Source organism: Gymnoscopelus braueri (genome assembly GCF_963280865.1).
Source record: "Gymnoscopelus braueri genome assembly, chromosome: 2".
NCBI lineage: Eukaryota > Metazoa > Chordata > Actinopteri > Myctophiformes > Myctophidae > Gymnoscopelus > Gymnoscopelus braueri.
Genome location: NC_137604.1, coordinates 43785527 through 43812894, shown reverse-complemented (window position 1 = coordinate 43812894; position 27368 = coordinate 43785527). Strand labels below are relative to the sequence as shown.

Sequence of the window (27368 nt, the reverse complement as noted above, 5' to 3'; positions counted from 1 at the left end):
ATTGTTTCCAACACAATAACACTGTTCACTGGTAGATGACATTTTGGAGGGATTCCGCATTGAGGTTCAAAACATAATCTGGGCCAGATTATCAATATATTGCACTGTTTAAAATACTTTCATAATGCATTCTAAACTAGCGAAATTGAGGTGGACACACCCCTAGACCGTGCGCCATGGATCGTCTAAATAGGGCTCATCGTCTCCAACTTGCCTTCATTATAGGATTCAACAATCTATGTTCTACTTAACTACATGCATGTACAATATGTTGAGGTTATTTTGGTGGATTATTTTCCTTTACTTTGTTTTGATACTGTTGCGCATCCCTACCGACTCTCGTCTGTTACCATATAAATCCATTCCATTTATCATTACTCAATCTTGCATTATTCATAATGTCTCTTTGTTTAGCCCCAGGAATTATTTCAATGCTCTGAAAATATTTGCCACTTCTCAATTTGAGAATAAGCGTCCTATGGTACAACATTGCAAAGCACTGCTGGAGCCTCTCTTTCTACAGCTGCAACCATATTATGAACCAAGTCATTTGACAGCAAACGTATACATGTAGAGATATGTATAGGCTAAATCACGTTAAATATTTTAGTTTTTTGTTTTAATTTTGCCATCTTTTAAGTGCCAATAAAACTCCTCGTTAGTTACAGTGTACGTTAAAGGAATAGTTCACCCAAGAAATTTATTTCTATCATTTACTCATCCCATGATGTGTAGAATACAAGGAGAATTTGTTTGTATAACATTCCTTTACAATGAATATAGAATCCAACAAAATAAGAAAACGTTGGTGATTGAAGTAAAATGGAGGCCAAGATTATTAATAGCAAAACTATATAAAAAACATCCTGTTCAAAACTCCAAAAGAACGCTCACAGTGTGGTCGCAATGGTCCTCTATCGACTTATATAAGGCTGCGTTCAAAACAGCCCTTTATCTTGAAGAAATTGCACTTCAAACCGTGACATGGACAAGCAAAGAACGTACCTGTGGGGTTCAACCGGAGCTCATTCACACGCACGCGAGCACCCAGGCGTGCACGTTTTGCATGAGACCGTTTAGCCCGGAAGCGTTTAATACGTTTATTTTCCTCTTCTATGGTTATTTGTAAAGGTTAACTCCGCGGCTGTATAGAAGACACTATGAGTGTTGTTTTGAGAGTTTTTGACCAGATTTTTGATAGTTTGGCTGCTGTTTATCTTGGCCTCCATTTGTTGGATTCTTTATTCACTATAAAGGAATGGTTTGTAACAGCAGTGAAAGGAATTCATACAATCAGCCTTGATATTAGTTAGCTACTGCATAAAATGAAGTCTTTGATACTAATCTCTGTTGTAAATGTTTTGCCAGCTGATCCGTTTATACCCGCCCCCCCCCTCCCGTTTCCTTTCAGATGTTCATTGTATTTGTTGAGGGGGATTTAAACTGCCGTGACGCTATTGTCTAAGCCCATCAAAGACACCTCCAAACAAACGGACACACTCTTCTTTCAGAGTGTGATTTTATTCACCAATTATGATTATGACTTGGCAGACCAGGCATGGGTACTGAGAACCGGTGCATGATTGGTTACATAGTTTGGTGACAGACCACCTATAATTTAACTCATCCATCTGAATATTTGGTGCAGAAAAATGTACATCAACATAGTCCTTTCTGGGAATGCGCATGCTGATTGTTGTGGTGTGCTAATTTTGGCAGAGAGGGTCATGAATTTCAGTTTCTGCACGCAAAGTACATGTGAACACATCATGAGCCATTACCTCTGCGTTGTTGTAGTATGCCGTGCTGTTCTTCTCCTGCACGTCCTCTCCTCTGGCTGTGAAGAAGGTCAGAGGGTAGAAATCTTTATGGGAGGGCTGCTTCCCACTCGCCATCAGCTTCCCATCGTAGAACAACTCCGACGTATAGCTGAGGAAAAGGGGTGAAGATGGAGGGGACAAGAGTCACAATTCATGACTTCTACCACTTCAAATGTATTTGACCCATACTGTACATCACTGAATGAAAAGGCAAAAACTAATCATCTGGGAGGTGGTCACTTCACAACATATTATCCACTGCTGCTGGGCTCAATCTAATGTCTCACTGGCCAGTGATTCCCCCTTTCCCTCTCTACAACCTCCAGTCTCCTCCATGACCTCTAGCTTGGCCTATCTCCTGGGCCGTCTCTCACCCACTCTTCCATCATCCCATAGTGCACAGCCACGTGGGTGCTCAAACCTACTTGATGATAGCTTCGTGGGAGCGGTAGTTCTCACAGAGTAGGATGCGGCAGGGGAACTCGCCGGGGTAGTGCTCGTAGAGCCGGTCCAGCAGTGACACGTGTAGATTGCGTTCCCGTGCAAACTCACTGTACACAAATGGACTGAGCTGCGAGAGAGAGAGAGAGAGAGAGAGAGAGAGAGCGAGCACAATAATTAGTTAAAAACACTGTCAAGTATTTCCCCATTGAGTCTCATTATTTCCTTTTACTCACTGCTGCAGCCAAACACTGAATCAGACCACAACTACAAAATGTGCTCATCGGAGCACAGGTCTCCGCCAGGTCAGGTAGGTTATTGTGGGACAGCAACGTTTGGAATGCATCAGCCTCCTGGTGCCGCTAAAACAGGCATGTGTTAACTTTCACGCCAATGGGACGCTGCGTTCATGATTTGAGGCATTTTCTTCAAAGCGAACCACTCCTGCAAATATAGAGATAATGTGTACCAATTTGCGTGATGTTTGGACAAAATCTGCAGGATTATCCAAAAAATTGTTTTGCAAAAATCTAGGGACTGTGAGTGCACAGTTTCATGTCGATTGGGCCAACTGTGCTGGAGATTAGCTATTCACAGACACACGGACGAACGGACACACACGGACGGACGGACACAGGCGGACAGACAGAGGGCAAAACATAGTGTCGGCCTGGCGGAGACAATGAGACAAGTGCTTAAGATTTGACTGAAAATGTCTGTCCTGCACTCAGTTGTAATTTGTATTCTTGTATCATGCCATGGCTTACTTTGTTTCTAGTATTTCTTGTTTTTATGAATGGATCTTAATCTCATGCTGTTTGTACAATGTCCTTAGATTCCCGGTTCAGTACTTACAGATGAAAAACATTACTATGATTTACCACCATTGTTTGAACAAGTAGCCCTCAACCGCACATTGACAAAAAAATCCACATAGACACCCACACAAACACTCAATTACTGATACCCTTTTGACTTCTGCTTATCTGACACAGATTTGTCTTTTGTCTGATCCATAAGTTAAGCCAGCAGGGGGTAAAAGGTCAGCCAGCTGTAATGAGCTCGCCGACATGTTCATGGTCGATAAGAATGCAGACAAGTCAATGGAGGCCTTGGCCTTCATTCACAATTCAGCAGCCTACTCCAACAGACAGGAGAGCGCTAAGAAAGAGAGAGCCAGAGTGGCTGAATCTTCTTGGAGGAAAGATCGATGGGGCCGAAAGGTAGAGAGGAAGGGAGAGAGGTTGGGGTGGAAAGAGATTGAGAGAAAATGAGGGAGAGAAAAAATGAAAGGAGAGGAAGGCCCAGAGTGAGATTCAGTGCAAAAGACAGAGACTTTTGGTCTCTGGACAGAGTGAGAGCGTGAAAAAGACAAAGGGAGAGTACCGGTACATGTTTTAGTTTGTTTCCAAAATTGAACAAAGGGCAAGAGCGAGAGAGTAATTAAAATAATTCCGGTTTGCAATCTGTGTGGTTTTTATCCGTTGTCCAATGGTAATCCTGTGCTTAAAAATCAGGAGCTGAGGAAATGAGGTTTTAATTCCCAGTGTTGCTTTGGAAACCATGAGTAATGGGTGTTGTATTTGTGTCATCTATAGAATGAAGCATTTAACACCTTGGCTCTACTGGGGAAATACTGTGGTATTTCTCATAGTTTTACCTAAAAGCTGCATCTAATCTACAGTAGCAAAGGGAGCTATTCTTTTTGTTTTTGTTTTGTGCCACTGCCTCTGTCTGACTCTGAGGCAATGCCCCCCAGAACTGAGTGCTGAGATTTGTTCATTTTCAGACCCGGCCGCAAACCAAAGACCGCTTTTCGTTAATGCTGTCTGGCAATCTCTGGTCTTGGAAAGAAAAACTGAGAAAATACCACAAGTGGATCCACGCAAAGGGCTGACACTTAGAACGCCCGATTAAAAATAAATGGAGTTCCTTCAGCCACCCCATCCATGGTACTGGGCTTACCTGCATGTGGTCTCCGGCCAGCACGATGCGGGTGGTCTTGCTGGCCAAAGCGAAAGGCATGATGGTCTCACACTCCATGGCCTGGGCCGCCTCATCCAACAGGATATGAGAAAATAGTCCTGACAAAAAAAACATAGCAAGTCAGCGTCAAGTCATTTTTTAAGAATACATGCACTAGGTACTGCATGTGATTAGACGGCCCCTAGAGTGAAATGAGCGACAGTGATCTTTTCTAGATCTGTAAACTTGATGTGACAATAAAGTTGAATCTCAATCTTACGTTGTTCTAATCCCCAATGATTCAGTCAATTATTAAATCACTAATGAAGGCCATCCACTAGATTATTTGCCTCAATAAATGCCTGGCTGACAGGCTGCATTAAAGAGCCTATGTGGTATGCGCCTAAACCACTAGGCGTCCCCCAATTTTACTTTAAATTAGTTTTAGATTAGTTTGTTTCACCCCTATTCCACCGATTTCTTTTTTAAAGGGAAAAAAAATAATAAATTCAGGCCCTGAACAACGGGTCTACCCAGACAGACAAAGCAAAGGTTAAGGTGGAAGCGTGGAAGGTCAGGGTATAGCCATGGCTATTGATCTGCGCCAGTTAAGGTGTACAATATGGACTCCAAACCAAAATGTATAAATCAGATTTAAAAACAAAATGTGCTGTACAATCAGAAAGAGCTAAAACCATAAAACACAAATCAGTATTAAAGTCAAAAGGAATATGAAATGATAAAAGCAGTAAGACCATTTGCGTTCTGTATAGGTTTTAGTGGTTATATGTTGTCGGTTTTGTTGTCGTTTTAGAGGACTACTGTGTTTTTATCCTTGGTGATACGGTGTGCGTTGACTCTCATAACGAGTTAAAAACCAAGGCAGAACATTTTGTTTTAATTTTTAAGATGTGATTGAAAAACAGGCAGTGTAAAGCATTATGCCCTATTTTGCAGATACAACTTGCTTTAGAGTTTGTGATCTTGCTACGCAATGGCCGAAGAACCACTGACTGGAAGGCCAATGGATTTCCATGCAGACATTTCATTACTGATTCATTGAACTTATAAGCTGCTTCCAACCTCCTGAGGAAGGCAAATCAACTTCAAATTACATGGGTCTTCTCGTCCTGGTTTTAATCAAGTTTCAATTACTGTGAAAAACATGGAAATAGCACGTCACTTTTAAATGTCTGATAATGACACACACTGGTGACCGTCCACTAAATATCCTGCCCCCATCATCCCAGAACCCTGCCATCTACTCTTTCAAGCAGCCAAACATCTGTGGTTACAGTATGTTTATTTTTTTAAAGGGCTGCAGTGACGCTCAACCCCTGATTTAAAAAGCTCAAACGTTCGCCCAGCGCTGTAGAGGGGAGGTGGATGAAACGGCATGGCAAATGAGCGGCAGGGAGGCAAAAGGGAAAGGGGAGAAAGAGAGAGAGAGAGCGAGAGAGGATGAATAACAACTAATGCAAAGCCTCTGAATCCCCCAACTCAACTGTACAGATATGAAATGTGACGGTTGGGAGAAATAAACTGACGTGGTGATAGGGATGGTGGGGAGGGGACTGACAGTCAAAAACGAAATAAACAACAAAAATAAGAGCTGGCTAGGGAAGGAGTGGAGTACTGTGATCCAGGGCAACATAGAAATGCAATTTGCCAAATGTAATGCTCATGCATTTAACCCTCTGTAGCCACAATAAGGTATACTACCCATAATATCCATACATCTAGATAGTATGCATAACAAAAGAGTTGAATCTTATTGAAGAATTAATTGAAAATAAATTTTTGGTGAAAGCCTTGCTGCTTATGTACTTTTAGCCACTAGGGTAAGTGATTCTTTTTTTTTAAAACAAAACGTTTTTTGTTAAGGTTAAAGCTCTTCTATATTCTTCTGATAGTAATCATTGCTGTAGAGCAGCGGTTCTCAAACTATGGGTCGTGACCCAAAGTGGGGTCTCTGGAAGGTGCCGGATGGGGTCGTTTTTTGGGAGACAGGTTTTTTCTTATTTTTTTTTACTTTAAGAAACGGGGAGGGGGGGCGGGGTCGCCGCCTACGCAAAGCCGCCGAGAAGACGACCACTTGACTCCTCGATTCATCTAGCCTTGGATCAAGACGGTCATCAGCCTACTGTATAAAATATTACAGTCTTGTATCAAGGCTATGATTCATCCAACTCCAACCCACACACGGAACCAGCAACATGGGAAAGACGGCACACACATAAGTTAAGCCCTTGGACTGATTTTAATGCTGATGAATGACATTTAGCAGTAATTATGTTTTCAAATTTTCTAACCTTTTTAAGTAGTCACAATATATTCATCTCCAAATCAGTATGATAGATTCCCTGATGGTTGCTAATCACGGAGGAAATTTAAAAAAAATGTCACCGTGACCTCCCGTTCTCTTATTATACCCAGTTCAAAATAGCATGTTTCACCAAAAATACATAGTAAAAAAAAAAAAACAGAGCCGAGATACAGGATTTTAAAGTAATAAGTTAACCAGGAAGTGAATGGAGCAGTAAATCTTCGGATCACGTTATCTTGGGTTCTGGACGTTTTATTGTATTTTTTATAATTCACGGATATAACCGTGATTGCCAGATAACGGGTTGGATTTGCATTCACGGATATAACCGTGAATGGCAGGTAATGTGTTAAGAGGTATACAGTCAGTGTGTAATGGTTCACCAGGGACATGTCGGGGGTCCTTTGTAACACTGCAGGTCCCAAGTTACATTTCCATTGGCGCTATCTGTCACTGAGCTAATGATGCTAGGTGGCGTTTTGGAGCATAATTGTAGTTGAGAGGGGAGGGGAATAAAACCAGGATAAAAACAGGAGAGATATAGGACATCAGGGCGGGAGTTGTTGACGCATCTGAAATGACACAAATTATTTGTCTAATTGTCAAATTAAATTCTCTGCTTTTCCCTCTGGACTCAAACCATGTATGGGGCTGTGGTTTGAAATGGTACATCGTGCCTTAGCAACGAATAAGACAACCACGCTCTGTGCTTCGGGAAGAGCCGAGATCGCTGACAACTAAGAACTGGATATGCCCTGAAGATGATGTCCCCACGCCAGTAATAACAGAATCCGGTGTGCATGAGACATTCAAGCGCATCAACACGCGCAGGGTATCTGCACATTTAAAATCTAATGACTTTTAAGACCTTTTTAATACCTCTAAAAGTTAAAAATAACACCATTAAATGCAGCAAAATAAACAGCTAGGAATAGGGATTGTTAATTTTGGTTAACGATACCCTTATCTATACTACTTGTCGATCTGAGTCCTTATTTATACCACCATACTTTAACTGCATTATTTTATTCTTTACTTCAATAAATTAATTTGGTGAATGCAGCCCATAAATCAATCGGAGGATACTTTTGGGTTAAAATGCGGATCACAGCCACACAAAGCGTACCGCCACCTACCAAAGCAGAGTGTACCCTAATTGTTGGAACTCTCCCCTATTGCTTCAAGTCAGCCATCATTGTCTCGGTACATTAAACGGCTGCAAAACTTGGAAGGGGGGAATCAAAGAAAAGATAACCTAAACCACACTGTGTTGTGTGTCCGTGGGTTGGGAGTGGGACGGGATATTTCTTATCACTAAAAAGTAGGTTCACCACGGCTCCCAATTGCCTCTTCTCCCGGGCATTTTCATCAGCATGGAATAACGGGAGAAGGGTAGAAGCAGGGGGTAATGATGTAAAGTACATAAGAAGCAGGCAGATGGTGTTCCTAAGCAACAAGAGAAAGCCATCTCTGGTGACGCATTAGACTTGGTTATTAAGCTTGCGCTGACAAATTGGTTTGTTTTCCTGTATCTTTTTACACGACTCAAATGGCGTTTCTCTCGATTGCTAAATGGCAGGCTCCTGCAGGGGACCAAATACCAAAGTATTGCCAGCTGATCAAAATATTCGCACATGGATGCACACCTCTCAAACAATTGCAGTTTAGTATCTAGCAGATGCTCTTAACCAGAATGACTTACAAAGTGCAAGATCTACGTCTTATCTGCTGAGACCAGATTGCTAAATAACACAGGTTAAAATAACTGATTTATTTGGTGGAATTACTTGCCTTTACACAATGTTGAAAAGAAAATGTGTAGTATCTCAGCTGGTCCCATTTTTTACAGCATTGATGAAGGCTGTATACACATCAGCAGCTAGCCTGTATAGTGCGGCTTCACCATAGAACAAAATATTGGGCCACATAGCGCTTCTCGAGTATTTGATTAATCAAAAAAGTAATCAATCGAATAATGACTAAGAAAATAATAACTGATAGTTTCAACCCTATTTAAGACTATTTACAGTCTGGTTTTTGAGTTATACCATCAAGAGTTAAATGAACACTATGGATTGTACTGTGCACTCACCAGGCTCCAAGTCGAGTTGGCAGAGGTACTGGGAGGTGCTGAGGGTGACCACTACCACACGATGCCTGAGGATGTCGTCCCTCCTGGGCATCTGGAAAGTGTACTGTGTGCCGGAGATCAGACAGTACTGCTGAACCACCGGGTGAACGGTCTTCACCCAGCGGTTTCTGAAGTATACCCTGGAAAGATGAAGAGAATATATGAAAGAGAGGTTGGTCTGTAGGTTTAGTTAAGTCATGACTCGAGTTTCAGAGTTAAAGTGTTTGACACCAGACAAATACAGATCTCTCAACTACAGTATGTATGCCTTTTGCAAGATTTTTAAAATAAACTACAATTTATAGTTTTCTTTATTGTTCTTGATATTACAAAGTATTATGTATAAAATTCACATAAATTATGTACATGGTATATTTGTGTTTATTGGGAAGATTGGTAGTGTACTTTCACAAGTGATACCAGATGTAATCATAGGGCATCATGCAGTGGTAAAGCTTTCAGAGCTTTATGGTAGAACAGTATTTTAACAATGTCAACATAACTTGAAGGGGCTGTAATTGCACAAAGACATTGGAACTACAAAGTTTCTTTGTGGATCACTAGATCCACATCATTACTAGGTAAAAAAAAAATTATTTTATTTTAAACAAACATTATACATATGGCAAAATGTGCTTTCCTTCTATTTGTTTATGTGCTAAAGAGTTGCTTTGAGACCTGATTCACTGTGCAATGTAAGGGAATGAGGAGAATTGGAATACCATTTTCAAATCAAGGGAGCAAATATTGAAGATATCTCTCCAATATTTGGAGTTACATCATGGCAAAGTAACTACATAACCCATCATGGCAAGGTAACTACACAACCCAAACCTCTACCCAAGTATATTTTTCTTTAAAAAGCATCTTCATCCCAGACAGGCGGGCCTGATTCGGTGATTACAGAGGGATTCACACCAGTACCCCATGGTAGTACACTGACCGCTCATGTGAAACAAGTCATCTGTTCTCCGCTAGCGTGGACTCTCACACATACACACAGCTTGAAGTCAGAGAGAGACCTTGTTCCCTTTTCGTTTTGTGACCTAGAGGATCTGCAGCATTGTGATTAGGAGTCACTGATGCAGTGTAAGAAGGAGTGGAGATTGGATGATGTATGTCTGATGCACTTGTGGGTGTGTGTGTGTTTATCCTTAGGCCAAACTGTGAAAGCTGTACCGTTCTGGAGGTCACGTCTGCAGTGTCAGCCTGATGCCAATCGTGTGGCTTCGGGGCAACAACAGCCCCATCATTCACTAATCGCAGTTTAACAGAGATGGACTGCTCTGACCAAGGGGTCTAACGAGGAGGCTAATCCAGTTGATGTATAGATCAGTGAGGCGTCATGTGGAATCCTCCGGGCTAGGCTGGGCTCAGCTGGCACGACAGACCACAGCCGTTGATGGCCCAGAAAAGGTTAGGTCAAAAACGTGAGCTTGGTATTAAGTTCTACTGAGTGGAGACACAAGATAGTAGTACTAATCAAGAAATAAAAAGTTTTTAAAACTCATTGGTTTCATTTACATTATTTAAATGAAGTAGATGTGAAAAACACAGATTTAATCTATCTATAAACGCGTGGAATGTGTGTGTTTGTCTGTCTGTCGCATATCTCGAGAAACATATGACTGTTTACTGTGCCCCTTTTATTTCCATATACTGCATGGAGGTCTGTGTCCCTTTTAGTTCCATATACTGCATGGAGGTTTTAGTTCCATATACTGCATGGAGGTCTGTTTATGTGTACAAATCCTTACCTGAGAGGTCTGGCGTGCGGATTGCCTGCTTCCACATACGGATGAAGGTAGTCCTTAATGTAAAGGTCAGCCGCACTATTGGAATGGGTGCAAATCAGGACCCTGGAGAAATAGAGGACAGAAGAACAAATGAACAATGGAAATACAGTGAGACGAGGATAACCTGCCTAGCAGACCTGCTACACGTTCAGCAAGTTCGGTGAGGAGAATGAATGCATTCTATAGATTAAATACTGGTTCAGGAGAGATTAAATACTGGTTCAGAGGGTCTTCAGGGAAATAAGTAGTGATGCACAGAAATACAAAATATTGGTCAAAAACTGAAAATAAGCACACTTGGCTGAATAAATCCATAGACTATTGTACAACTTATCAACATGCTACGGGTGTAAGATACTCACTGTATAAGGTCTGTTGACACATGTAAATATACTGTATTAATTCTCACACTCACTGTGGATAAGACTGTACACATATCCATCCTGAAAATACTCATTGTTGGTAGACTACATATTAATTCCTATATTCACTGTACATTTACTATATATTTACTGATAGACTTTACATAGTGTCTTCATTCATTATTATCTAGGCCAGTGGTTCCCAAACTGGGGGTAGGGACCATCAGGGGGGTTTTAAAATTATTTTGGAGGGTCCCCAGATTGTTTTCTCACTAAACCGTAAACAAAACAACATACAGTATAAGTGTAAGTGTATACAGGGTATCTGCACATTTCTAAAGTTACAATTTAAGGACTTCTAAGTTCAGTTATTTTCACAATATTTATCTGTGGAACCGAGAAACTAAATGTAATGCCTACATTTCCAAGTACTTGTCAGGGTGGGGGGTCTCCAGTTCAAATATGATTATTTTGGGCGGGTCGGGGCCTGAAAAGTTTGGGAACCCTTGATCTAGGCTAGGGCCAGTGGCTCAGTAATTTACTTTTCAAACTTTCTTTATTTTGTTTTGGTTGTCGACTCGTACCCATACCTCTCCTGCGTTTCAGTTGCTGTTGCGGCACCTGAATATCCCAGTTCAATCAATAAAGATTATCTTATCTCTCACTCCCATTATTTTGTATGAAAGAGGCAAATAATGCCGAATAAATATATTTTAAAAGGAAATAAATAATTTAGTGATAAGTCACAATTATTAAATAATCGTCTAATCGCAATTATTTGAGCAATAATGTTTGCATAATCGAATTGAATATCTGCCCTGTGTAAATTTTTATAAGCCTAAAAGGCAAATTACATTTGTATTCACAATGACCATAAACACACAATAAAATCGTTAATCGCAATTATTTGCGATTAACGATTAATCGTCAACTTAAATTTGTAATCGTGACAGACCTAGATAAGGCTACTTAAAACAAAGTAGTTAATGAGCTTGGTGAAATAGAAGACACAGAATTATTTCCGTGTTACACGTCTATTTAAATAGCGTTACAAGTCTAATTAAATCGAGTGGAATATGATATGAACAGATTGTGGGGAATTGTGTCCCGCATTGAATATGTAGAGAGCAGGCCATGCTGGGTGTATCTGACCGTGATCTGTACGTCCCCATGTTAACAGAATTATAAGCAGGCAACGCAGGTCTACAGGGGTCACTACCTCTTGTCTTCGCTTTTAACACATCTATAATTCATCCAAAACATAGAATATTAAAACGCATATAGATGGAAAGTTCAAAATTAATATTGCATTCCTGCACATTTCTTCACTGCAGTTGTTTTTTTCAAATTTTTATTACGTATAAACCTCCAACTTTATTAAAAATAAATAAAAAAGAAATCCATCTTCTATTCAAGGGGGCGTGGCCTGACATGATGCATCCATTTTTAATGGATTTATGGAACATTGTTATTTTTCTTCTGGAAATGGAAAACTATCTCTGCACAGTGACAGTGGGTCTATGCAAGTAATGCAAAATGCACAAGGAGGAAATATTGTGCTATGCGGTGTCATTACACTTCAAAGCACAGGTCACTGCAGTGACAACTTGATTGATCAAATCACAGTTCAGCGGGGAGGGGTGCGATCATTGTGGGGCGCAGTACATGGCTGATACGCATTTGCATGTTCAAACATAAATCAACTCTAGCCATCGTCCCTCGACCAAATAACCACATTTGATAACTGAATTAGAATACTTCTAAGCCATATTACGCACGCATGCATACACATACAGTAGGCAGATCGGTTTGCACCCAAGTGTTTGTTAAAATCTAATCTAATCTAAATGTTAACCCATTAAAATACGGGAAAGCATCTGTCATTTTGGATTTTTGCATTGGCTCTTCAAAAATAGCATATATATACACATCTGCTATTTTTGAACATTTTTGAAAAAATCTTTAAAGTGTGGGAACTACTGATTCAGAAGGGATTTGTAGAATAAGCCTCAGGTCTTAATGGGTTATTATGCCACACACTGGCCTGCAGCTATTATCCAAAAAGAGCCTGGAGGTATAATGAATACCACCATCCTCTCCACACACACACATCATTTCGACACACACTACAGTGTTCAGACCTGCTGTGGTCCTGCCGGAGGATGTGTTTGACGGCCTGTGCCAGGGTGAAGGTCTTGCCGGTGCCATAGGGCCCGATGATGAGGACGGGGGGCAGGGGGTGGGCGACGGGCGTGGTGATGGCCAGTATGGCCTCCTTCTGCTTCGCGTTCAGCCGGGGGTCCAGATACTCGTCCCACTGCCTAGAGGGCCCGCAGAAACAAAGACACACAGGGAGAGTGAGATGGAGACACAGTAGCATGACAATGGTTTATATCAAAAAGCTAACAAGAAAAAAAGTTATTTTGTAGCCACGTCTGCATGAGTAAAAAGCAGAGGTTGTTTTGATTGTTTTCAACAGTAGAAAGGCAGAGAAGGTTGAAGGTAGCAATGATAGAGGAACATCAAGTTTAAGAATATTTCAAAAACAATAATGGCTCACAGAGGAAAAAAGAAAATAGTAAAATAGACAAAGAAAATCTATTTCAAAATATAGGGGAGGCGAGAGAGATTGAGAAAGGGCTACACAGTGAATAAGAGTGAAGTAGAGGGATATAAAGTCAGCAGGTACGGCTCAGCTTCCTTCAGACAGTCAACACAGTATAATGAGGGAGTGTGTGCAGAGTCTAATAACGAACATGCATGAATACCTCCAGTTCATGTGCATGCGGCACTAATGTGCATGTGTGTCTTGTGCAAATGCTTGTGAATGGAGTTTGTGTGTGTCTTCTAATATCACCGTCCTCATTAGCCTGACTCCATCCGCTGAAGCTGTGAATCCAGCAGCACCAATTCATTGAGCTCCGACAGAGACATACCAGGAGGATTAGAACAACCACATAAATTAGGTCGTGTTCATACCTGGGTGTAAAACTGGATGCGTAACACTCGGTTCCTTGAAATACTATCAAGCATCAAAGCTTCCTTACGTTGTAATATTAGAACCACCTACCAGGGAGACAAGTTATCCTCCTATAATTCTACAAACCTCTGTCCTTTTGTCTGACCAGGTTTTTCTCCTCAGTGCGTTGAGCAATTGATCTGAAGTTGCACACAGGCAATGATCATTACCATGTGAAGACACTCAGGAACGATATTTTGTTTTAGTGGAAGTGAGTGTCACACAGCGGCCATAGCTGAGTGGTTAGTGAGCCCGCCTAGGGAGCCAGAGGCCCTGGTTGCCCCAGGTACGATTCCAGGCCACGCCAGCATATGTGTCGATGAAATGAAATTTGTCCCTGAGCAAGACTCTTGACCCCTAATTGCTCACAGGCCCTCATTGGAAACAAGCCCGCAAGGACTTTCATGAACGTCCTGTTAAAAGGAATTATCCTTACAGCGAGGCAGACACGAACACATGCCTTGCCCATACATAACTAAAAGTCTGCAAATACTTTTGACTACTATTTCTGTGATACTTCTACCCCAAGCCCCTTCTCCTACTTAAAATTCACATCTGATTGTCTTCAACAATGGTGTGGGCCTGATTCAACATAAGGCACGACTCCCGCCCATAATATGCACACCTAGCAGACAACCACCAAAGTTAATTATTTTCAAGCACAAGGCTTACAGTGCTTAGAGGGCATCTCACCTGCATACTATAATTGAAACTTCACTATCTTGATGTCATTGTCCGTTATTGGTTTTGTTCATATACAGACCATTTCCAGTTAATGGCTTATTGGCTATTTTTTGATTTCAAATGGGTTTACATGTTCTCCAAGTCATTAAAAACATTACCAAAAGTATGTGAATAATTGAGGCAATGTTGATTAACATTACTGCATTGACCTTTGAATTTCATTCAATTAAGGTAATCAATCCAGTGGCTTCCTCAAAAACAAAACAAACTACAGTATGCTTTAGAAAATGTTTGAATTTGTTTTCAACTTATGAAAATGTGTGATTTTTTGTGTAAAAACAAAACGTAGGAAACAAAAAATAAAGGGATATTCACTTGCGACCCACTAAAATAGATCTCACTGTTTGGGAAATAGTGCTTTAAAACAGCAGCAGCCACAAGGAGCTCCACAAATCTAAAGGGTTTCAAGCTTCAACTAAAACTCCTTCCTTAGCCCTTTGGTTCACAAAAAAATCCAACTTACAGTAGAACTATTTCCAATTAAAACAGAACTCTGCAGCATTCATAGCCTGCTGCTCAGATAAGGCAGTAGCCTAGAAAAGCAGGGAAGGGAATTATGTTTGACTGTGGCTCTGGTCAAAAAATATTAGTCTCTCACCTCCGAAACACCTGCTCTGCTTCAGAGGGAGACATCGAAAGCTTTAAAAAAAAAAAAAAAGTAGAGTTTTCTGAATGGATGTCCAATCAGCAAAGACAGCTTGTTCTGACCACTCTGGATTGACGTCATGTGTGGGCCTTGGCTTGGCATACCAGTATTAAAGAGGTTTCTGGATATTGAAGACTTCGCCGCATTAAGCTCGCCTTGCTTCAGTCTTCTTTGCTTTCCAAATGCATAAAAATAAAGCTGGCATCCAATTTGGATGGAGGACCCTTGTAGGAGTTAGTCTAGAGCAGGGGTTTCAACCTGCTCAATGAACTCAATATGTCAGGGTAGAATCGCAACTGAATCAAAGTCGTTACATTCAAAGCCAAACTTGAACTGTGAGGATGGTTGAGTGAACAGTAAAATTGGACATGTTCTAAACATTAGCAGGGATTATGGAGAGACCGAGACCTTCCTTCTCCCAGTTGGTGCGTAAATGAAGGAGGAACAAACCAGTGAAATTATTTTCTGTACAAGCTACAACGATTTGCAGATATAGATCTAGTCATAAGAATTGAGGGGAAAAAAAAAAAAAAGGGAAAATATCTACATTATGAAAGTATAAAAAGAATAGAAAGAAAAAGTAATACATATTGAAGGAGGTTAATAATTAACAGGCCTACATATTAAATAGGTTATTTCGATCGTTGCCTGTCAATGTACCTGGTAGGGCTCCATGGGATAGTCGGCGTAGCAGCGACGTCAGGGAAGAGGATGTTATTGTCTTTGATGCGGTCCAGGGCATAGTGCATCTCACACAGCGGCAGCCTGTTCAGTTGGAATTGCAGCTCGACCTGACAGAGGCAACACAATCCGTCCATTAACACCACAATCAGCAACATCTCTCTTACTTCTACTATACGTCAGCCCTATTGGCCTCGGGTGGAATATACTGTATATACACCTTTTTTATGCCAATTCCCAATTATCTCCCACACTAACGCTGCTAATGCTTCATTTCTTTGTAAATACAGTCACATATTTAATTACGTTTGGTTATTGTTTTTTTCACCCCAAGGAAAGAGGTCATGGGAGAACCTTTTAATTTACATGTGTGAACAGGTGCTTACTGCCAGCAGAGAAGACAACACACGGTTTATGATGACAGAATTGTCAAAATACCAACAGACTTTGTCTGAGTTTGATTAATTCAGTTTATTTAAACTTGCTTGTGTCAAAACATCACAGTACTGTGACAATGGATTTGCTTACAAAAACAATTCCACCCGAGTATTCTCCGACGTCCAATGAACATACAATATTTATTGGTTAGCTACGGTTGAGTAACTGTAGATTGTGACATGCATTGTAAACCAGTCATGATAAACAGCACGGTTCAACTGAACCGCATTATTTGCATCATTTAATTCAGAAGCCAGGGAGTGTACATTCCATCCCGAGCAAACGCGGCAATTACTTTTAGCAATCATGAAAAGAAGAACAAAAGGCTACAAAACGACATGAGCGAGAAAGACAGGCGAGAGGCGTGAGAAAGATCAAGGCCGGTTTGGTTCTTGGTTGCTTTGCACGGTGAGAATGTGCACACAAAGCGGGCAGTTGGGGAACTGAAATGAAAAGGTTGTCGGTAAAAGCAACCAGCTGTAGCACTGTCCTGCGGCGGTAGAGGTTCTGATAGCTGTACTTCTCCCACCATTCACTAGGTTGCGGAGAGAGAGATATTAAGCTGTGGACATCGACTTATCCAATAAGAGATTTCCCAGAAACAGGTGGAACAATGCGCCATCTGAACGCACAGGCACTGAATCCATTCTCTCTCACACAAACACACACCTTACTGTATTTCTAATTGCCCTTACACAACAACACACACACAATTCCCCTGGGGAGAGATGGCTCACTGCCGACGTGCAACCTTTTGTTAGAGAGCGATCGATTGGTGAACCTTTCATCCTGCAAGTCCGCCCCGGCTGAAGTGTCGGTGAGCGGAAATGAGGCACAGAGGCTCCCACTCCTGACCTGGGAGAAATGGTGGGGGCTGATGCCTGAGTTATACTTAAATTGCGCGCTGGTGTCATGCAATGACAATAGCCAATCTGAAGTAAATTATTGCTGCTAAACCGTTAACTAACCAAAAATACTAATTTGTAGGATTGTTGGACTTCACCGAGAGATATAACTGTGTATTGTCTGCATAAGAACGAAAAGAGACGTCATGTCTACGTATAATGTCAAAAAGGTGTGTGTGTGTGTGTGTGTGTGTGAGAGAGTGTGAGTGAGAGAGAGGCTGTGTGTGTGTGTTGTGTGAAAACCTTTTTATAATAATAGTTTTTGTTGCACTTTTGTTGCAATCCTGGGGGAGACCATCTAGGCCTCTCTTTTCCAGAGTGTGACCCTTGACCTTTTTGACAAATTATTGATCTCTTTGGGGCAGCCTATTAATTCCCACCACGTATCATGAAAAAAAATCTGTATCCATTCAACTCATTTTGTTCACACGCACAGGAGCGATTACGATACCCTGCCAAGCAGTGCATGCAGGCAGTGCTTTTGTACAACCCATATGTCATGCATTAACACAACTCATCTTAAATCAGCTTTGTCCCTCTGTGTGACCTGTACCGTTATTTCCCTGTCTGGCAGCAGTCCCAACTCTTCACAGCAGTCCTTGCAGATTCTCAAGAAGATGTAGTCCTTGGTCTTCTCCTCAATCACGGCTTCGTACACGCGCTCTTTGACGCCAGGAGGCGCCTGGATGCTCGCCCACTCTCGGCCCAGTGGTAGCAGCAGGACAGAGTTCACCTTGGTCATCACCAGCCGTCCAGCCAGTGTGTCCTGGGATGATAGCAAAGATACACGAGGTCAGAAGTGGTCAGCAAATCATCATCATCACTGAAAGCATCAATCAACAAACTCTGCTGTGGTTTAAGTGCAGGAGCTGTGCACATGAAACCCCTGGAATCCTGAAATAAACAGGCTTTTCAAAATGTGAGGCACAGTTCAGAAACATGCCTATCAATGACAACAATGGGGATTCCAAGATAATAGAAACTCTAGCCTTTCTCTTACTGGAAAAATAGCACACTCAAATAGAAGCCATTGTTCTTGTGGCAAAAAAAACGAACAAAAAAAACACTTCTTTGAAATGACCAAACCTGCCAACTAGGGGCGGAAATTGGTAGGTACCTGACGATTCAATTCGAGTCTGAGGGCTACGATTCAATTACATTGCGATTAATTTACTTTCATTATCTTTTATTGATAAAATAATCGATTTTTGACATTTGTGAATCGATTCATAATCATCCATGTCCGAATCGCGATTAATTGCTGAATCGATTATATTTTCCACCCCTAATGCCAACCAATGTCATCACTGGTAGGCAGGTTTCTGAACTGTCCACAGCCCACCTCTGAGACACAGAGTGAGTAGGTGCCAGCATTAGTGAGGACCAATTATGTGATTGAAAATGGGTGAAATTCTCCTTTTTTTATATTAGTTATTGCACTGATGTACATTGCTGTGTTACAGTTTAAACATGTGATGTGTGTGCTTGCAGACTGCCCCAGAGTACAGCCAGTTACCTCTGAAAGGGTTTCTGTCAGTTTGAAGCGGGCGAAGAGTTGTCCATTCTGGGCATACTTGGCTCCACCAGAGATACCGGTCAGCATGAAGCTGGTTACCAGCTGGAGGTTCACTTTGATGTTGAACCTGGGAGACAAACAAACGCATTTGTTTTTTCCTCAACATGTTCAAAGTCTCCGTACCTTAACCACTTCAAGCCCTATGTACTTTTTTATATGATAGCAAAAATATCCGATCTACAAGCTCACAACGCATCATGACTCATCGTGAGCTTGGAGATCTTCCATTTTCTGTACTTTTGAATATAAACAAAAAGAAACAGAATCGTGAATCTCAGGATCCACATGGGAATGGTATGGCTCCAATGTTGATCTTGGACTTCATGTGGCCAGCCTGTAACACATCCATGACGTATGCCACTGACAAATGCCAGCACCCCACTTCCATCAAAACATATAAGATAAATGTTACAATAAGTATAAACATGCTTTAAAAGATTTATGGAGACACTTGTGTGCCTACTGGCAGTGTGCACAGCAGTTTGCGAGATTAGCTCCGGACACTCATACAGACATACAGCCCCTCTTCTAGACAGCTAGAGCAATGCCATAACCCATAATAAATGAAATATTTTGTACAATAGGGATGCTGGGGTTGTGATTAGACGTAGATGTGGCATAAAACTGTCATTCAGACATTCAGAACACCAGTATTTCTTCCTTGTGATTAATATTTAATGCAAGGCTGGGCATGACATCCTTTAGGCTTGACGACCTGTCAACATCACTTCAATGCTGCAACGCATTCCAAAATGACAAAACTGTAAGAAAATATAAAAAAAATAGGTAGCCAAGTATATAAAAATGGGCATATTTTGTGAGAGAATTCTCCTCAAATGCCTGCTAAAAAAGAACTAGGTGTGATGGTTTAGAGATAATTAATTTGACATCCATCGAGTTGATTCTTATTCCATATACAAAGCCAAGAGAGCTGACGTGCTGTCAGCTCTCTAGGGAAAATATTTTGCATTCGTCCCAAATTGCTTCGGACTGCCTTTCAAGTGATGAAATAGAAAGACATTCTGACTATGAACTTTTGAAAGGTTGAGAGACAAACAAACAAGTGCCTTAAAGAAGTGGATTTGAAGTCTACTTTCAAACCAAATGCATTTAGGCACCCAAAGCAATATTTCTGGGGTTTTGACATTTCCATGCAACATTTCGGTTGCATTCTCACAGAGATGAACATTCAGTAATAAAAGAGCTGTGTCAAAGTGTAAATGGGAGGGAGCATTTGAGAGAAATCATTTTATTTTCTACATAAAATAATGACTCCTTTCCTGTCCTCAGCATTCTCCTAGTTGTATTAATAACAGCACGGGCAGCATTTGAGATGAGCTGTGACACAGACACTGAAACAGAAGCTCAAATGAAGTGCATAACAAAGGACCTGCCATAGATGCATTCATTGTGATTCACTGTGGAAGTTCAAGGCTGACACCTTGTGGCGGGAGAAAACTAAAATAACCTGCCTTGTACTAACTAGCTTAACTGGTATCATTTCTTCTTGCCAGTAGATAAGTGAAGCCTGACTGGATATATAGGTTCACGACATCTTTTTTTTATATAAACCATTCAAAACTATTGTCATCAAGAAACTGTCCAAAGGCTCTGATGCCTGACAGTGAGTCCCGACAGGCCTTTGCTGCACGTCACTTCTCCAACTCTTTCTCCCCGTTTCCTGTCAATATTCACTTTGGACTATTAATAAAGCCAGAACACTTCCAAAAAAATATTTTTAAAAAAAAGGTCACTGTCCAAATAGCAGAATCTTCAGTTCCTCTTCCAGAGAGAGAAGACAGAAAGGAGAAGAGGAAGTTAATGACAGGGCCAGAAAATAAAAGGAGTGTTACAGCCAAGTTGTTGAGAGAGGTAGCCAGTAGTAGACATACAGTAGTAGCTACCAGACTATAGCAGCTGTCAACGTGATATACACACACTAAGAGCAGCAGAAGTTCACTTAAGTAGTTCAGGTGAATCCACCGACTTCTGCAGCTTTGGCTAGTTCACAGTCCACAGCTGGTTTTGCAGTTAACCACCACGTCATACAGGCATCATAAACAAAGGGCAAATATACTGGGCTGCATTTGCAGTTCTGACTATAGGTGAGGGCAGTCCTTAAAACATAGCTAAGGGGTTTTAGACTGCATGACGATTTCACCCGAGGACCGTTGACTTGTCAAGTGTGGAAGAAACCTAGTTCAGCCACCCTGGACACAGCTGGTCAACTTTCCTCTTATTTGAGATCTAATCTCTGTTTCGTTCTGGTGGCAGGAGCAGTGAACTGGAAGTTGAATCATTTGACACTTCGATGTTAATGTTTACTATGAACTAGCAAAGGACTTTCTTGCTCTAATTGACTTCTGAATTTATTCTGGTTCTGACACATTCCAGAGCCCTGTCTCTGCTTTGTCTGTTATAAAAGCTTGGCAACTTTCTGTCCAGTTACTTTTTGGACCCTTTCATTTAAATGAACCCTACCACAAAACAACAAATTGCCTGCACAGTGCACATCACTGGCTGTGGGATAATGGAGATGCATGCGTGTCCATATTGAGTTTGTCAGGAAAGCAGTGTGAGGAAATGTTTGCATGCGGGTGTGATTGCTGAGAATGCATGTTTCAACAAGGTGGAGTCAGTCAGTCAGTCAGGCAGGCAGTGTCCCCCCGTTCCGGAGGAAAGGGAAAGACGACAACAAAAACACTATGACCGTGACAAACGATCGCAAGCTCCAGTGGCACACACACTCACTTGCTGACTTCCTTGTACTGTGCAATTTCCTCGATGTACAGCAAGTCGTGGAGGCGGGCCTGGTAATTGTCTTTGGTCAGGGTCTTATCCAGGACCGACTGGGTGAAGAGCTGGTCTGCCGACAGGGGGATCTGGTAGCGGGATAGAAGGCTGCGCTCCAGATCCGCCATGGTCTCGTTGGGAGTGAACTCCACAATGGTCTTACACGACGAGTCCCAGCGCTTCGCCGTCATCAGGAGCTGCTGCCTGGCTGCCATTAGTTGGTCCAGGTCTGTGGGAACAGAAGACGGACAGGAGATGGGGATGAGACGTCCCCAGGAATGCCTCACCATGCTTTCTTAATACTATGGAAGCCCATTTTCACCCGTCACTACTACATAAAATAATGCAAGGTTTAATGCATACGGTGATATGCAAGATTCATATTATACACTGTGTATGTATTTGAGTAAATACTCATGTTTATTAGACAGATGGACACAGAATAGGAGATTGCTTCATAACTGTCTGGCTTGAAATGCTATATTAAGAATGATGAAACATGATGACACATATGATATCTGTGATTCAAATAGAGATGAGAGGACATACTGCAACATGAATTTTGATGATGAGGCAAGATGCTCATATTGAAACACTTTTGGCAGGTAAGAATAGATATGAGTCTGCCTTCTTCCGCTGCGTGCAAGATTAGACATAGAATGCTGTTAAGTGTACTTCATGCTGAATAAATAGTGAACATGCAGACTGGTCGGTCATCCTTGCTCATCTTGGCCTTGCTCATGGAAGAATCCACCACAGTTTTTGACTTTATAGTGATTCTGACATAGAAAATGAGAATTGCAAGAAAAGTGATTGTTCACTAGGGGTGTGCCGATATATCGTCCCGCGATATATCGCGATACGTTTTCGTGACGATATGTATCGTTTTTATTATAATTTTTTTTACAATAATAATAATCAGGCATGCAAACAGCCCCGAGGTGAAAAGGGTGACAACATGTTTTTTTTTTTTGGGTCAGGTGTCACACTATTATTTGTTTGCATTTACTTTTTTTCTCCCCCATATATTTTCATAATAAAAAAGTGCGTATCGTATCGAAGTTGTGAGCCAAATATCGTATCGTATCGTTTCATGAAATTAGTGTATCGGCACACCCCTATTGTTCACAGTATGAATTGTTTAGTCAGGATTCCCTAATTCCTGCAATGGTTGACACAAAACATGACTTTCTAGGTACCTATACGTGGTTTCCGACATACCTTCAATGGAGGCGGCATCCACCATGATGCGTTGCATCAGCACGGGCTCCGAGCCAAAGTCAAACACAATTGTCTGTCTGAAGGTACCGAAGATCTCGGTGCTGAAGCCCACCGCCACCTTGTAGATACAGTGGTCCAAGCCATTGTCTGCCAGCACTATAATGACAATGTGGTGGAAATGCATTCAGATTCTGCCGCCACATCATGTAGACTAAAATACAATGGTTAATCAATTCAAATGTATTTCCGAGCCGAAGGGGATAGGGGTGCAGGAGTAAGACATCTGAGACCGGCCATCTATGACGTAAGGGTATGGCGCCTTATGGTACCTGTGGCCTCATCTCCGGGCGTCCATTCTTGACAACCTTTGGGTACAGTCTGCAGTCGCTCCTCTGCTGACACACCGTTGATGGAGAAGTGTGGTCGATGAGCATCGTAGAGGAGGGCAATACGGTACAGCTTTCTAGCAGGCTACACAAGGGGGAAAATCACTTTGAGTTTCTGCGTTATATTCAACTTCTTCACAACTACTTTGTCGCCTCACTGGTTTACAGGTGTAAAAAAATATTGACAAAGGAACCAGTTGGACAGAGAAAGTAGTGTTCATGCTAATGCAGGTATACGTATATCGATCGATTACCTGGCAGAACAAGGAGAAGGTCCAGGCATGCGAGGACTTCTTGGTGGCGACCGTCACAGAGAGGCTGGAGCTGGTTTCAACATTCACCCCGTCCAAATAGTCACTCAACTACGAGAAGAGACATCACACACACACCAGATGCGATCATCAAAAATCCACTCAACGAATACCTTGCAGACTACTTTAGAGACTGTATACAACTTCACTCGCAAGTCATGGTCCACCTTAACATACTAGATACATTTATAATAGATATAATGCTAGATTAGATTCAAATTGAATGCTGTCGATAGCGAAACTGATTGAGCACAGTTTCGTTTTAGACTGCATGACGATTTCACCCGAGGACTGTTGACAAGTCAAGTGTGGAAGAAGCCTAGTTCAGCCAAACTTAGGATACAGCTGGTCAACTTTCCTCTTATTTAAGATCTAATCTCCGTTTTGTTCTGGTGAATGGAAATATCAATTGAAATTTCGATTTTAATGCCCATATATAAACGGTTTCATGCACGTTTTTTGTGGTCCTTAATTGACTCAATTGACTCAACAGATAGAAATATAGTTTGAAACATGTTCATACATGTATTATCCGTTATAGAGTAAGTGCCTCGGTAGAGCTCTCGCCTTTGGAACCCATGACCACAAGGTCATGGGTTCGATCCCGGTTGCTACCAACTCAGCGTATGAGTAGCACGGCTTGGGTGCTTCAAGTCGTGCGGCAAGTACTAGGAGCTGATGGTACTGTAGGTGTGGCGCTCCACCTCAGCAATTCATCTACAAATGTTAGTCTGTAACTTGACACTGTCACTACTGGATGTCTTGAAATCCCATGTGATGTCTTTCAATGCAGTGAGTGTAAAATCAAGACGTTTTTAAATCTGGACTTAAGTGGTGTTCTGGCTGACACACCAGGGTGAACCTAGTGAGAAACCCAGTATCAGTGCCAACTGAGAACAGTACTATTATCTCCACTAGATTTGTCATGCTGAAACACAACACTGGAACTTGTAGATGAGCTATGTATGTTGCGCAACACCCACACATAACTACGTATAACTCAGGCTATACTCACCACTTTCTCTGGGGACAAGGAGTTCATCCACTTCTCAATCAGGTTTTCCATGTAGGTCTCATGCTTGCTCTCCTGCTGCTGCTTGAGTCGGATCAAGCGTGAGGCGTAGCGCTTCTGCCACTCCATCAGCTCTTCCTGGGAGTGTGCTGACGTACACTGGGCCCCGTACCGACACAGGCCCTGCTCCAAGTACCTATGGTACAAAATGCCAACGCTACAATGAGGGCACACAACAACAAGAGAAGCTGCCAAAAACGTGTGCAGTGTGTCTCAATCAGATAGAAAGTGTGAAGTGTTCAACACTATAGGACCACTAGAAAGGTGCAATAACAGTCTGGAGCATGGAAGCTCTGAAAACGATCATAGGATAAAGCAGATGTGACGCCTCCACCCCAGTTCTGTTTCGCCTTTACAGTCGTGCAAATTTGTCCTGATATAAATCCAAATAATCGAAGAATATATAGCTTGCTGCTTATCAGAAATGGAAATTCTAAAATAAAATGGAGATCTTTTTTTTAATATTTTTATGGTGAACGGAAATGACGAACAGATGATAGCTTCCGTTCTCGGCTTTGGGGATGTGTAGTTCGAGACTCTATGTAGCATTCGGAGATGGTGGAATAGTTGTCTGGCTACGCGAGACTATCACGGGGGTATCAGTTCCTGCAGAGAGTTTCAGAGTTCCCTTTCCCAGGCTACCTCAGTGACTTCCTCCCAGGAAATTGATGTTAGACCCCCATCATCCTCCGGCTCTATCCTAGAGAGTGGGCCATCTCAATTAGGGATGTGAACGACTCTGTACTTCGGGGACATTTATCGATGTGTCGCTCGATTTCTTTTCTTGCTGCGCAGTTGTGAGGAGAGCGCAAACTCTTGAAAAACCTGCGCTTTCATTTAAGCACCACAACTGCAGCCTTCATGTTTAGAATTTGCATCAAAGCCCTAATGATAATAAAAAAGAGACTTTATTTTATTAACACAGACCACTTGTTTAAGCCGTAGGCTACAGCAGCCTATAACTAACGAGGCCTAAGTTTGACAAATTAGGAAGCATCCTTCCCGATGCCAAATAATAATAGTAACACCTCAACACGTTCAACAATATGTAGCTATATGGCCTGGATATAAACATTTATAACATCTTACGGAGTGAGGCGACTGTCTCAGCATACGTCCTCTCGGTAACCGCAAAGTTCGCTACAAAACACGCTCACCCCCTTTTTTCTTCGCATGGTAGCGACCGTTCCCATGTCGCAGGATTTCCCTGGGGCGAGCGTGTTTTTGGGCAAGTGTTCTTGTATTCCGTTATCTCTAGTCGTGGGGTCATTGTTTGGCAACAAGGATCGTGCAGGTTCGAGAAATGCCATCAGCTCACGGAGGCCTTACCCCTCGATAACAATAATAGGCATCTTCGGCTATCATCTTGGCTGTCAAATCAGTGATAATTTCTGCCCACCGGTCATCACAGCGGCGAGGTTTCACTGTGAGGTCTGCCATTCTGTGAAGGCTTTGGGTGTCTCGCTTTAATGTGAACTTACGTTGAGGAGTGATACACATACTTGTGCTGCACAATTTGCATTGCACCGTTTTATCGTCAATCTTGACAAAATCGCCCCACACCGCACTCCTATGTGAAGCTGCCATTTCCGGACCGCGGACATGCACTAGCGCAGCACACACAGACACTGTTCCCTCTCCCATTTGGAAAACATTTTATAATTTTTTTAATTTTGAACAGACTATTTTGGAAAAAATTTAACGTTGTTGTTTAAATGTTTTTAAATAAGCCATAACAAATGTAAAAAAATATTTTTCGATTTCTATTTTTAGAATTGTCACGAGCCCGAGTCGAAAATCTAATTTGGGGTTGATTGGATGTTGGATGTTGTCATGATATATGGATGTAAAAAGATTAGGCCCCTGCCACTAATTTTGCATGTTTATGCAACATACAGTTTAATTGTAGCACTACCTTTTGCAGAGGGTGTACTCCTCACTGCTGGTGACTCCACGGGGCGGGGGGCGGAACTGCCAGCCATCTTGGATTTCTACAAAGACAGAGTTCGGGGGAAATGTGAGTGCAAAAGCCTTGACTCACTTCAATCGGCTTTTGAATTAATAAACAACAAAACATGAAACAATGAACTGCCATGGCCACTGGCATTAGGCACTGCCGTGGTCAAGCCAAGGGTCCCAAAACATAAATAGCTTCACTTTGTCTTTCACCATGCCCAAGATCTGCTGAGCAAACTGAGGCCCTGTCCCCACTAACATGGATATTTAGCAAAACTAACATTTTCCTCTATGTTTGGGCATCTTATCCACACGTAAACAGCATTTTAAAGTGAAGATTTAAAAATAAAAATCTGTTTCTGTTGAACAACATAGCCATGTAAAACAGAGCATTAAGATAAACAATGACATCACAGCTCAATTTGCACATGCCCATTGTTGCTTTTTGTAATAAGCATGTGCTCAGAAACCACAACCGTGGATATATATATAACGGGTCATTTATGTTTGGTTAGCATTGTTAGGACTAATTACAAGTTTACAGGTCAACACAGCATTGCTGCATCTACTGCACCACTTCACCAGTGTGCAAAGGCGTCTGCGGCTCCCAATATTACTTTGTCCACCGACCGAGGTTTAAAGTCCACCAGAAACTACAGTTTTGGATTAACCCCATCTTTTACCTCCCCCTTCGCTATAGCTCCGGGACTGTCACATAGCACTGCCATAATAACCTTAACCCAGGATTAGGGGGGCAGGCGTAACAGTCTTTTTTTAAA

At 41.8% G+C, this 27368-nt stretch overlaps 1 protein-coding gene across 2 annotated transcripts in view; it reads right to left on the bottom strand.

Annotated features, from left to right (window-relative positions):
• Positions 1-27368, bottom strand: part of helz (helicase with zinc finger) — a 70954-nt gene that overhangs the window by 28090 nt on the left and 15496 nt on the right. The window contains exons 7-21 of one of the 2 annotated variants that reach the window (XM_080444960.1): positions 26549-26624; positions 24577-24769; positions 23505-23612; positions 23194-23335; positions 22865-23020; positions 21602-21872; positions 18791-18917; positions 17828-18040; positions 15911-16041; positions 12983-13162; positions 10441-10542; positions 8645-8823; positions 4227-4345; positions 2246-2391; positions 1782-1929 (exon numbers count right to left, since the gene is read on the bottom strand). In XM_080444960.1, coding sequence (XP_080301086.1) covers positions 1782-1929; positions 2246-2391; positions 4227-4345; positions 8645-8823; positions 10441-10542; positions 12983-13162; positions 15911-16041; positions 17828-18040; positions 18791-18917; positions 21602-21872; positions 22865-23020; positions 23194-23335; positions 23505-23612; positions 24577-24769; positions 26549-26624 — 2291 coding nt within the window. Of the gene's footprint in view, positions 1-1781; positions 1930-2245; positions 2392-4226; positions 4346-8644; positions 8824-10440; positions 10543-12982; positions 13173-15910; positions 16042-17827; positions 18041-18790; positions 18918-21601; positions 21873-22864; positions 23021-23193; positions 23336-23504; positions 23613-24576; positions 24770-26548; positions 26625-27368 lie in introns of both variants that reach the window. The other variant, XM_080444959.1, reaches the window with a different exon arrangement.